The sequence below is a fragment of the Andrena cerasifolii genome, chromosome 7 (genome assembly GCF_050908995.1).
Source record: "Andrena cerasifolii isolate SP2316 chromosome 7, iyAndCera1_principal, whole genome shotgun sequence".
Lineage (NCBI taxonomy): Eukaryota > Metazoa > Arthropoda > Insecta > Hymenoptera > Andrenidae > Andrena > Andrena cerasifolii.
The window spans coordinates 4454679-4468291 of record NC_135124.1 but is presented as its reverse complement, the minus strand read 5'-3'; the positions used below and the strand labels follow the sequence as shown (position 1 = coordinate 4468291).

The window sequence follows — 13613 nt, the reverse complement described above, 5'->3', positions numbered from 1 at the left end:
TTGGAGTGGCTCTATCGTGGAAAACCACGCGTTGACCGATTTCGAGCGACAAACAGAGGACGAGAAGGGCGGCAGAGGAATACGCCTGTAGGACATATTGAGCCGCGATTCGCAGAAAGGAGTCCGAAGAGATAGAGGGACGGCGAGGGGCGGCGGGGGAAGGGGCGAAAGTGAAAAGAGAGTCCGTCCAGTTCGTCCATACGCTTCAATGAACGATATGGAAAGAGGAGCGACGGGGTTGGAGATGGGAGGGAGAAGTATTGGCCTCGTCAAGCGGTTTCAGGCTTACCGATATTCCGGGTGCTTCTCGTCGACCCTTATGAAGCCAATTACACTTCGCCTCGCCAAAGGCACCCCACTTATACCAGCAGCCGATGTTTCTGGGGCTCTTCGGCTGCAACTGGTTTCACGGCACGTACCGATTATATTAGATACAGGCTACTGTAAAAGCTGTATACCCCTTTTTTCGTAACTTAAGCCTTGATATTCCTATTTGCCGTGTAGGGGAGACCGGGGCAAAGTGAACCTCGGGGTAAAATGAGCTATCTTAATTTATTCTTTAACAATAGGATATATTTACAAATTATCGTGACGTAATAAATGTGTGTAATACCACAAAAATGGAAAAATGGAAATTCAGTTGAAAAATTAAAAATAATGTTTTAGAGACTTCCGATTGGTTTTCTTTTCAATTTAGCTTTTTGGATAAATGTGTTATTTTAACTCCAAATTTTTTCTGCGTGTTTATAACTAGCTTATAAACATACATGTACACGCGTTTGAGAAAACATTAATCATAACGTTATTAAATAATTAATTTTCCACTGAGTACACATTCGGGGCAAAGTGAGCCGGGGTAAACTGAGCTGCAAAGAAAAGATGCGCGAGTGATGTGCGCAGTAAAACCTAACCTGTCTGCTAGCTGGGAAACCACGCGGCGGGAGGGAACAGAATCTAACCTCAAAAAATGAAAAATCTGCCACAGTTTTTGACAACCACGGTTAAAAAAAAACAGAAACTGACGTGCTACACACGTCATCCCAGCGCGAGGGGTTAATAATTACCTATATCTTTAATTAAAATTCGTATTTTATTTCAGCTCACTTTACCCCAGATAGTAGCCCACTTTGCCCCATTATGGCTTTACCCCTAGTCATTTAGTCATTTAGTATCGACATACGGTACTTTACCCCTAACCCAGACCATATATGGGGTAAAATGGTCGTTTCGGCATTTTCTTTTCAAGTCGAATTTTAATATACTTTAAGTTTATTTTAAGTATTGCTATTCGTCATTTATCAACAGTAATATTCAAATTATATTATAAATCTACTTCCACACATTTTTATTGAAAGGGAAAAATTTTATTCGACTTCAAACTTCTTTCGCGTCACTTTGCCCCGGTCTCCCCTACTGGTAATTGGCGTTGGTGACAAAGTTTAAAATATTCATTGATGCGGAAGGGTGGCTGACTAGTTTTTGCAGAGCATTGGCTACTCTTGCTGATAGGATTCGTTCCCGCGCGTTTCTTGGTGCTGCATTGATTCGTTTTGAAAATTAATAAAGTTTTAAAATTTTTATGAACATTTCATAAGAGACAACTCTCATGGCTCGACGCGGATACACATTCATTTGGCAGAAGTTTCGCTGATTCAGAAATGATAGGAAATATGTAATTAAAAAAATTTTACGAAGGGGTAAGTCCTCGCCGATTTCGATCACCTGGAAATATGTTGTCAAGGTTAACATTCTGAAGAACTTATTCCTATATAGGTATGTTACCATCGCTCGGCTTTAGTTTCCAAAATATTAAAAAAAAACAGTAGTTAGTTGGGGTTAGATTGTTTTAGCGGCTAAATTTACACATCCTTTTATCTTAAATCTCTCAAAAGTTGGCGGCCGCAACCTTACCCCTACCAACTACCAATCACAGTTTTCTACGAATATCTCAAAAACTAAAGCCGAGCGACGTTAACATGTATAGGAAAAAGTTGCGCAGAATGATACCCCAGGCAACATATTTCAAGATCATCGAAATCGGTGAGGACTTAGCTTTTGTAAACAGTTACCCATATTTTTTATAATTCCAATAAAAGTCTACACAAATTCAAATAAAGGGAGGTTTGAACCTGGGTTTGACTGGACAAAGATTATTAATTACTGTAATCTCTTATACAGGGTGTATCGTAACTAATGGCACAAGCGGAAAGTTGGTGTTTCTACACGAACAAATAACTAGAATAAAAATGATCGTAGCTCGACACACCCTGCTACTGCATACCTACACAATTCTGTTCTAAAATTTGAATTATCATACTTTTTTACAATGCTTTTAATACTAACATTATTGATATTATCTGCAAACACAAGCAAGCTATATGCAATAACATATGCCGTACTAATTTTTAACCCAGCACACAGGTATTAAATGAATTTTTAAAGTTGTTTTTTCTAAAAACAAAAGTTTGCGTGCAAAAACTTTATCCTGCAGTTCTGACTTATTTCTTTATAGAACTTTCTCTGTTCCTGGTTTATTATCGATAACAAACTACCCTCTGTAGTGATATCTTTACCATATACATAGATGCAGCAGAATCAGAATCTCTTCGGGTGTTGAGGAACTAATGACGGATTAGGTAGGAATACTACATGATACTACCGAACTGGTGCCGTCGCATAAGATTTGATACGGCAATAAACTTGAGGGTGTGTGCTAGCATATCAAGGAACAAATATGAATAATCTCGTTTTATGCCTGAGATTACCAAGCGAAGATTACATTTCAGTTCAGTTGTTTGATACTGCTTATCTGTCAAAGCGGTGCAAAATAATGCAAATATTGTGGCGAAATAAACAAAGTAACCATATATTTGAAGTATTTATAGAGTTAATCATGTGTGTATATTCTCGACGAGATTTTGGGGGCGTATAGTATTATACATATCGGGGCAGAGACTGTAGTTACTTTGCAAATACTTTTTGCATAGGTACCTACACTCTATTTCTTCTTTAAAATGATCAAATCAGGCACGCTAATATTTCGGGCGAAGCCGAGACGGGGGATGCTAGTCTCTGTAGTAAATTTAATGCTCTTTGACAAAGTCCACCAAAAAAGCGATATCTTATTTGCGTTTTTTGCAGTTCATAAGCTCACTAATTAATTTTTTTTAAATAATTTGAGTAATTTCTTTTTTTTCTATAACTTCAAATGAAATTCCAACTAGGTAAATAAATACATTACACAAAATTTAAAGGCACTAGTGGTTAATTTCAAACCTGGAATTGTACCGTTTTTCCACTGGCCGTTTTTAAAATTGAGACATTGAAAAAATTAACACACCTTAATAATATAAAGGGCCTCATTTTAAAATCTAAATTTCGGTGTATTCGTTATTTTCTTTCCATCTCAGTTGGAGGGCCCATGCCCAATTCTTATTTCTAGCTTTTACAACCCTTTTTTTTAATTTTCCAATTTTTCGGGGGCCCCCTGAGCTTAGGCCTCTTTCCCCTCTAGGTAAAGGCGACACTGATGTACATACATCCCCTGAAGGGTTAAGATATGCTTACGACATGGGGAATGCTCGTAAAGTAACATTAGATCTTTCAGATGGATATATTTATTAAATAAGTAAATTTCAAAACCGTCTAAGAAATTCATGCGGCATCCTTGTACTTTTTTGCAGGTCTGACGAGAGCGCCGATGTATCCCTTCTCCACGGGTCAATATCCGTACCCCATGCTTAGCCCGGAAATGACGCAAGTCGCCGCTTCCTGGTAAGTGAATACATACTTTCGTCAATAGAAACCGTCACTGGCAAAAAGCTGGATGACGAATCTCGTCTTTGTCTTCCGAGGGGCTTTAACGCGGATCGATCCGCCGGGGTCCTTCACATCCCTCGGATAAAGGAGACAATTAACTCCTCGGTTAACGGAGATCGGTACATCCCGCGCGCGTGTGCCTGTGAGGGACAGGAATTACGGTTCCTCGAATGTTTGCCAAGGCCCATTACTCTCGTTACGCGGTATTATGCCATTCGTTGCGCAACCGAGGGAATTTTTATCCCGCGATTAACGAGATCATTTGCGATTTTTATATCGGGGGAAATGGACGAGCGGAACGAGGTCCTCGTAAAGGGTACGTACAAAGGCACAGAAGAGAAAACGTCGCGGACTGAATAGCTCGGGCATCAATACACTTTTTCCCGTGCCCGCTGTGTGTATTTCGCCGATGATTCGCGTTGAACGTGAAGTGGCCGAATTTACATGAGAAACGTCCGATTTACCGCGCTCAGGCAGTCGTTAATTCCGCCTTTCATGTACTAACGATTCCACTTCAGCCAGTATCGCGACACTTGACATAGGACAAGCCTGATTTTTATTTACTCCCGGCTCTGCACCCGGCTCGGTTCCTTTCAGCCGACTTTTCTCAGCTCCTTTCGAGCAAACAGCGCGCTTATACGCGCCACTGGGACCTGCCCGATGATGAAACACCGATGAGGAATAACGACCGCGAAACACGAGCCCGTTCAGTCCTTCGCCCCCCCTGCTTTTCGCGGGGAAATCACGGACCCGGCTCGGCATCCCTTATTTTGTCAACTGGTCATCCTCTCAGTTCCGGTCTATTAGATCGAGTGGGACCACCACCGCCGTCATCATCGTCGGGATCGGTGTCTGGCAGTCGCTATTACGTACCGACCGCACAGCCCATCGGGTGGACCCTCTTCTTGCGGCGGCTCCCTCAGCTCCCTCCTTCTTATTTGCTTTCTGCTCGAACCACCCCAAATTGAGATTTTCCACGGGTGATTAAGCCCGTTCTTCTCAATTAGGAGGGCGGCCCTGCGTTTTTCTGTCCACTCTCTTTCTTCGCCGCGCCGAGAAGATATCGGAACCTATATGTGAGGCTTGAGGGGGTCCTTCTCGGTTGAGGTATTGAAAGGGGAAGTAAAGCAAAGCGCGATAGATCGAGGGTATTTTGCATCGATGGAGACGGCTTACCGAGACGGTTGTCACACCTACTCTTCTGAACGTAGTTGTAAATTTTTATTCAGCTGCTTTTTAAAAACTGCCGGTTAAGTTGAGTCACAGAGGTTCTGAGGTAAAGTTTAATAATTGTAGGATACATGTTGTTACTATTTTCAATGATACCTCAAGGATATTTTACGGAAAAATTAAATTGTGGGTCACCTTGACCCAGGGTGATAACCGAGGGTTAAAAACAAGTGGGTCAGTTTGTAAGGAGACCCTAATTGCGACATGAAACTTTGAATACAATTTGGTTTAGTCGCAGAGTAATATAGGGTAGGGGAGCCAATTACTGGGGGGTACCCAATTACTGTGCCTCTAGTATATTCTTAAGCATAATTCATTTTATATTTATCGAATAAGAGATATTAATTTTTTTTATTGAAATTTAAATAATTATTTATTTGTTCAAATTAAACACGTAACGCACAGAAGTTCTTAAAATAGTAAAAAAAAAGTATTTCAACTTATTGATAATGAACTCGCGAAGTTTTCTGTAAAACTTATGAGAAAGCTTTAAAAAGTACTTAACGAATGAAGGTCAATATTCAGTAAAATAAACTGTTCTAGGTAAGATATCACAACGTTAATTGTATTAGTAAAACCTATTTAGATTAAGGAAAAACAAAACAGCTATTTGAATTTTTATTTTCATTTTCAATAAATTCAGTAACTGAGACCAATTTGGAAGTTCTGTCATTTACTGTGCACAATACCTGGACTGGTTTTCGCACGATGCGTTAGTTACTGTGCTGCTTACACTGTCACTTACCACGTGTTAAACATAACCTCAAGCGCATCTCCGTCATATGTTTAAAGAAAAGAACTATAAAAGATTTATTCGCATTTATTTATTTTAATTAAATTATTATCAATATTATCGCTATTAAAATTGATTAAACTATATATTAAATTTTTATTTTGCACAGTTATTGAGGCACAGTATTCAGAGAAAGAGCACAGTATTCAGAGAGGGAGCACCGAAACTGAGACATACAGTAACTGACTCCAGAACATTTTTTTTATGTTTAATTATAATCAAAGAAGATCTGATATTTGTTTCATGGGGAAATTTATATGGATAAAATAAGCTTGGAAATTTATCTTTATGTTCTTAAGGGGTTATGCCTAGTCAGGCGGTCGAAAAGAGGCGAATATTTGTGAATTTTTTTTGAAGAAGCGGAAGCGTATAATTTTACAAAACTTTTTGCGCTTAAAAGAGCAACATTTAAAGAACATTTGGTAATTTTTTCGTAGAAAAATATTTAAGTTTATAAGAAAATAAAAAGCGACATCCAAGAAGCATTTTTAAAAATTTGGTCTTGCGGTGAGCATTGCCATTCGGAACCAGATTATCTAAAATCAAAAAACAAGAAAGATTTCGTTAGTATATTAATGTATCCTTAGGTTGACGGAGAGAATTTTCCGAAATATTAATTTGAAATTAAAGAAATATTAATTAAAAAATTTTGCAGGAAAAAATCAGGATTTCAACTTTAAATAGCCGCCATTTTGTTTTAACTTAATATTTCGAAAAATTCTCTCCGTCAACCTGAGGATACATTAATATACTAACGAAATCTTTTTTGTTTTTTGATTTTAGATAATCTGGTTCCGAATGGCAATGCTCACCGCAAGACCAAATTTTTAAAAATGCTTCTTGGATGTCGCTTGTTATTTTATTATAAACTTAAATATTTTTCTACGAAAAAATTACCAAGTGTTCTTTGAATGTTGCTCTTTGAAACGCAAAAAGTTTTGTAAAAAAATACGCTTCCGCTTCTTCAAAAAAAATTCACAAATATTCGCCTCTTTTCGACCGCCTGACTAGGCATAACCCCTTAAGAAAGGTCAATTACATGACTCAACTTATTTTCATTAGCGAAAACTCCGGAAGTTCTGAAACAGGGCACAGTAATAATTGGTTCCTCTACCTTAATATCACGAACTTTTGGATGACAATTTCCTGCGTTTCAGCTAATAATCCCTTTGACACACTACAATTTTGTTTCAGGCATACACCAAGCATGTATCCCATCTCCCCGGCAAGCGCTGGTTTCCGAAGTCCGTATCCCACGAGTTTGCCCATCACAAGTTCTAGTTTACCAAGGTTAGTAGGTGATCGAAATCAGATTTACCGAGTTCACTTTGCTTAAAGCACTATAATTCCAGTTATATATATGCGCTTGTTTGAAATCGCTTTTCTATAGTTGAACGTTTCAACATTACCACGTCTTGGCTGTTCCTCTAACACTGACAGAGCATTTCAGTTCTTGAATCTTACAAAATACGAGTTCTGAGGGAGTTTTAGCATCTTCATTTCCAAGGTCTTTCAACGATAAAAGTTGCCATGGATGTTGAAACGTTCGACTTAACACCACGGGTTGATGCTGTTCAACAAGCACTCACCCAGGAGGCTTGCAATTACTATTGTGATAATTTTTCCAGTGATCTTTACCGGTTTTCGCCGACGGGTCTAATGCCCCCGCATCCTGGACTGAGTCCGCACGCACACGCGTTGACGTCTCACGCTCTAGTACCCTCGACGACGAAAACGGATCATTCCAGCTTGGATCACAATCATAGGTTTGTTTATTTCTGCCACCACGGCGACACCTGGGTGATTCGTAAGGAACGGAATACCTGCTGCTACCTTTTAACGATCCCCGCGCCCTTTTTCGTAGTCCCTCCTCTGGTAGAATCGACGTCAACCGGGTCGACGATTACCTTCAATCGACCAAACAGATTACAAGCAACCCTAAGGTCACGCTTTCAATTCTAACCGATAGAAAGTGAGAATCCATTCCACCGAAGCTTTTACCGGGCCACTGGTGGCAAACGTGGCGAGCTTCCGCTGAGTTTGTCAAGCAGGAAAAATAGAAACAGAGCTCTGTTGACCAGTGATAATGCTGTGTGGATATGACGTGCCCCATAATGAATCAAAGCCGGAGGGGTTGTGTACAATAACGCCGGTATCTGCAGCTCTAATTTCGCTTGTGTCGGAATAAATCGCTCACGTGCGCTTTGATGGCAGTCGCGGGAGGACTGGTAAATATTGCAGCCGAGGGGAGATGGCCAGATAGCGAATAAACTAGTCGATAGTTTGTTTACTGAACGTACAGGAAGCCCGGATGGATACACACTGGGTGAGATAGAACGAAGGTATTCGAGGGGATCAGCCGGGCGACGGGAAAGGAAATTCCTTTCGAACCATTCGTTGGAAAGTAGAAATCGATGAGCTCTCGCGTGACCAAAGGCGGTTGGATAGAAATGGAAAAGTGTAATTCGCACTCTTCCTGCCAGGGTCTAACTGGGAGGTTTCTTCGGGCGGAGGGTAACGCAACTATCCATCCATCGATAAAGGGAAAAGTTTTCGAGCGAGCCTGATATCTATTCGCCTCGTCGGTTGATAAAGAAGCGCAACGTAATCAGGGATCGATGGATAGTTTCGGGGACGGCCATAGGGGGTAGCACGTCCCGGGGTATTCAACCCCTCGTGCAGTAGTTTCCCCTTCGCCGACGAGGCACGTATAACACTTATTGTATGACTCTCTTCGCACAGCGTCTGCGCCTGCCGCCGTCGCCACCGTCACCGCCACCGCCACCGCCATAGCCGCCGCCGGTTATGTATTGATCATTACCCTCTTAAACAGATTTCTAATTTGCATTAGTACCCGGCCGATCGCCTGGCCCGACCAGTGTATACAAAACCGCATGGTTGCAGCCGCGTTTCCTGTATTCGTGGCACGCGTACCATGGACGATCAGCTGACCCGAGGGTTGTTCTCGTGGCGGGGAGTATCGTGTGTCACGACGACAATGACGCGCCGGGACGCCGACAGAGCTTTACGAGCGGCGTAAACGGGACACGGGCGGACGCGACGAATCGTTAGCACGAGACTCGGGCGTCCATTTTGACCTTCGATCCAACCACGTGCCTCGGAGGTGAGAACGTTTCCTTGCGGAGTGGGCTTGTCGCCGGACCATCGGGAGGTTCATATCGAAGGGGGCCGTAGACGGGTTCGCATTGCGCGTTGAGATTCGCCGGAATATCAGCCAGAACGCCATCAGAGCAATCCAGACGCACGCATTGAATTCGAAAGACTGGGGGTGCGCGAGAGATGCGAGGGAGTGAGACACCCTTTTAGAGCGGTTGGCGTCCATCGTTCGCAAGCAGCGTGGAGGAGATACATCGAGAATGATGAGAGGAGCGAGCGGCTGACCGGAGGACGTAGCTGACCGTGCGGATCGCGTCGCTGCGAGTGCTGTGCGACCTAGGCAGCGCGATACTACCGATGGTAGCGCCACGCAGCCCGCCAAAAAAAGGCATCACGCAGGGAAAGCAGAGAGAATGCAATCTTCACCCCCCACGCGCGAATTATACATCGGCGGATGGTAGGGTGTCGTTGCTGCGGAGCCATGAATCGCGATGATGGCCCCACGGTGCAGCCCTCCTCCCTGCCGCCCCTTCCGCACTCGCGGATAATCAATCGTCGTAACACCGCTCGGTGATTCCGCCGACGCCAGGAACGACGCGTTTTCGCTGGATGCGCGGGATACACAGGGTAATAAGAGGGATACACCGGGCCGGGAAGTTTCGCGAGACGCGTGTCGGGCAGCGAAACGACGGATCAGAGGAGATTACCGGGGTAAGGTTGCGAACGGAGGAACCGAAACGGCGAATTTTTTTATCGGCGAGTCCAGGAAAGTAAGAGAGGGATAGGGGAACGAGGAAAAGAAGGAGAGACCCTTCAGTGGATGACGAGACGATCCTCCCGGATGGTGTAACGTGCGAGATGCCGCCCTTGATCCGTCGTGATCGACGTGTATGAATGTTGAATGACACGTCCATCGGGATATGGAATCATTAAGATCGACGAGACGCGATATGCGGCCGAACGAAAGGCAGCGTGAACAGTGTTGTGGATGCTTCCGCGGATTCATAGCCACCGGTGCCTTGAGTACGTAGACGGGTGTGTAGATGTTGTGCGCGTATGTGTGCTGTTTACAATGGGGACTGTTTTATAAGGCCTGTGCGACGTGCACTATGGTAGGACACGAGGACCCGAGCGTAGAGTGCAAAGCGACACGCAGGAATGGGCACGGGGTTTTTGACTATCAAGATACTTGAACGATGATGGGAACACTGAATCGACTGGGACGGCGCAGCGTTGCTTGAATCGCGAGCTTCACAGCGTGCACGGGAGGCTTAGCACGCGAGAGATAGAACAGAGGCAGAGAGAAAGACTATGCTTAGGTCGATGGATCGGTTTGGATCGTTTCGGTGGGTATAAGCGGACCCACGAAGCGCAGCTCAGATCGCACCGGCGATGGAGCCCGAGTATCTGGAACCATTGAACCTGGTGATAAAGAAGGACGACACTGAGAGTAGGCCAATCGTGATCGGGAGCGCCGACGACGCATCGATCGGCAAGATCGACGAGGAGAAGATCGAGTCGAAGTTCGATGACAACATGACGATACTCCAGGACGCGGTAAAAGCCAGCGAGACGGGCTTACCCGCGGCCGATCACAAGATCCTCACGGCACTCTACATGAGCAGCCTGATGCAGATGTCGAACATGAACGTGCCGCGGAGCGTTACACCGCCTCCGTACGGTGCCCAGCACAACTTCATGCAGCTGTGTGCAATGGTCGAGGCGCGACACCGCATATGGCAACAGATGAACTGGTCTCTGCCGCAGAATTTTCACAGGAACCCGCTCACGCTGCCGCAGCCGTATTTCGACGGTTCGACGTCGAATCTCACCGAGCAGCTGTGCAATTCCCAGAACACCACGCCGTCCTATCCCCTATCCTGCGCGAAACCCGACCAGCCCTTGAGTCACGACGCGAAGCAGTCATTTTTCAAACGGTAACAGAGCCGGCCGCGCGGTTACACGCCCAATTTATGCGGCAGCTTATGACGATGTGCTCCGGTCTATTGTTTCTGTTCGCAGGTCTACGGTAGATCAGAAGAACTCCACGTCGTTGGTAGCGCCGGACAGCGGGAAGAACGTGGACTCCGCGCAGCAAAACAATCAAGGTAAGCCTCGTTTACTAAACCTGAGCTTCCGTGATCAGTTTATCATTGATTTTCACTGTAGAGGCCACCTCTCATACCATACTTCGATGACGTTTGACAGATAAAAAGAAACCCCACATAAAAAAGCCTTTGAACGCATTTATGCTATACATGAAGGAGATGAGGGCGAAGGTCGTGGCAGAGTGTACCTTAAAAGAAAGCGCTGCGATCAACCAAATATTGGGAAGACGAGTGAGTAGTTGACGCACATTTCTTACCGCAGCGAATTTTGCATTGGGAACCTATTACATCAGGGTTTGCACTAAAGGCTGTCCTAAGACAGTGTCGCAAACTGTCTAGCCATCCTTTGCTACTTTTCAGTTACTTCGTTAGTGTTTGTTCCTTGTACGTACATGACATTCGTTCATCTTCAGCCAGTCGCTTGAAATCGTGCCGCTTCGGACGAGATATTGGATAACGATGCCAGAGCCCTGATGTAAAAGTATCAAACATATGCCAAAGTCAAGATTTTCTTCTGTTTCCTTTCTCCTTCTTTCAATTCGTCGCCGTCAGTCGATCACCTCGATGCGACAAACTATGCAAAACCAAGGAAAATTCGGGCGAATGCCATTACGAAGGAGTGATCGATATTAAAATGCTTTCCATTAACTGTGGCTAAACGTGATCCTTTAAACCAGGATGCAATGAGTTTGTTTGAGCTCGTCACCGGAGCTCGGAAGCAAATGTTGACTTGGCTGACCAAGACTTCGTCATCCCCAGAGACCTCACAAGCGCAGGGCGTCTTCAAGGGCGATCATAAGTTGCATGCATTTTTAACTCTTTCCGTTAGTCGTTCGTGGATCAGGTCGAAACACTAACTGTACCTGTGTTAGCATCTTAGTAAGAATAAAGAGAGAGCATCGTAGGTGGGATCTAAGGAAATCTGGGCCATAGAACGGAAGGGTTTCGGGTCGGGCCGTCGATTGAGCAAAGGGGTGGGTGCTACGAGGAGTACACCTCTCTCTTAGTATTCGCTTCGATGTAAGGGTAAAAGAGTCGCTAAGAATACAGTAACGATAACGAGTTTAAAAAAAAAAAAAACGTGAAAAACGTGAAAGGGACACGGTGCACGGATAAATACTGTGAAACTGTGAATTTGAATTTTGGGGGTATGACACGCAGTGGCACTCGCTAAGCCGGGAGGAGCAGGCACGGTATTATGAGGCGGCCAGGCAGGAGCGCCATCTCCATCAGCAACGATACCCCGGCTGGAGTGCTAGGGATAACTACGGATACGGCAGCAAGAAGAAGAAGAGGAAGAAAGAGCGCTCCGCAGATCCCACCGGAGGTACCACTTTCCAGTGCTAGAACAGCAGGCCCTTAATAATTCATTATAATAATTCATAGATTACCTACTGGTTGATATTGAAACGATCAAAGTCTCTGTGCGTTTCATTTTTTTTTTTTTTTTTTTTTTTGTTTAATTGTCATTTATATAGTTTTTTTTTTAATTCTGGCATTCACTCTTTGACGTGCGGACTTGTGTTTATTAATAATACCAACAGCTCTTCGAACGTGTATGTATACGCGTGCACGTAATCTGTATAACGCGCGCGTATACATATATAGTATTTCCGTTTTTTCGATTCGATTACTGAATTATTGGATTGTCTGTTGGGGAAATCTTTGCGGATTGATGCAGCGCAGTAGAGGAAAAATCGGACTGTCGTGGCATGCGATGATAACGCAACTTTTTTTTTTTGTATTTGGCCAAACTCCCTAAAGCGGTATCCGTTCATGGAGAGACAAAAGAAACAGAGAAATGAAAAGAAATGTATCTTTGAACATATATTGACGATGATGATTCGAGCAAGAGCGAAGATATAATGAAAACCATAGGTACGGGATGTCTGGTAGAGCTAGGATACTATTTCTGTGCGCGATTTTCCTGATCCTTTCGGAGGGGGCCGCTGCTTATACTTGTTGCCTCCATGTCTCTGTAAAAGTATTGCGAAAACGGTGGTACCGTCTTGGCCCGGTCCAACGAGAACTCTATGCTGGCTAACTGCGCTCTGACACCCTCTAATCCGTCATGTTCTTCCTCCGTCCCTCCTCTAGCTTCCTCTTGACTGTTCAAGTTTACCGCATTCGTCATCGGTAAGTGACGCCTAAGTCGTAAGGTCCCTTCTGCAGTCCCATCAGAACAACGACCATTGAAAGACATGAATACACTGAAAAAAACCTACTTTCTTTTGGATATGTCGATTTTTTTTGTTCGCCCCTTTTTAAGAGAAGGCATGACTCGATTGTTTTCGTTTACGTTTCATGGCCGTTTCGCACATTCCGTGCGGCATTTCTATACAGTACGATGTTCGTTTATAGTGTATTTTTTCAGTGTATAGACCAGCTGAGAATCCTCGTTTCACTGGATACGTGCTCCGGAAAACAGTTCGCCGTTGTTCATCCAGCACTATCGTGCGACGACCTTCTATCAGACACCCTGTATGATCTAAGTTCTTTAATAACCCGACGGTACGGTGAATAGCGGTGCAACCGAGGGGGAGGGG

General features: G+C 44.1%; 1 protein-coding gene across 9 annotated transcripts in view; it reads left to right on the top strand.

Annotated features, from left to right (window-relative positions):
• Positions 1-13613, top strand: part of LOC143371622 (uncharacterized) — a 48860-nt gene that overhangs the window by 21427 nt on the left and 13820 nt on the right. For 4 of the 9 annotated variants that reach the window (XR_013086076.1, XM_076816999.1, XM_076816997.1 and 1 more), the window contains exons 3-8: positions 3684-3774; positions 7037-7132; positions 7471-7608; positions 10982-11067; positions 11168-11298; positions 12229-12394. Coding sequence is in view for 6 of the 9 variants with exons in the window: in XM_076816999.1 (XP_076673114.1) it covers positions 3684-3774; positions 7037-7132; positions 7471-7608; positions 10982-11067; positions 11168-11298; positions 12229-12394 (708 nt within the window). In the remaining 3 variants the exon portion in view is untranslated. The remainder of the gene's footprint in view (positions 1-3683; positions 3775-7036; positions 7133-7470; positions 7609-10981; positions 11068-11167; positions 11299-12228; positions 12395-13613) is intronic. The other 5 variants (XR_013086077.1, XR_013086078.1, XM_076816998.1 and 2 more) reach the window with 2 other exon arrangements.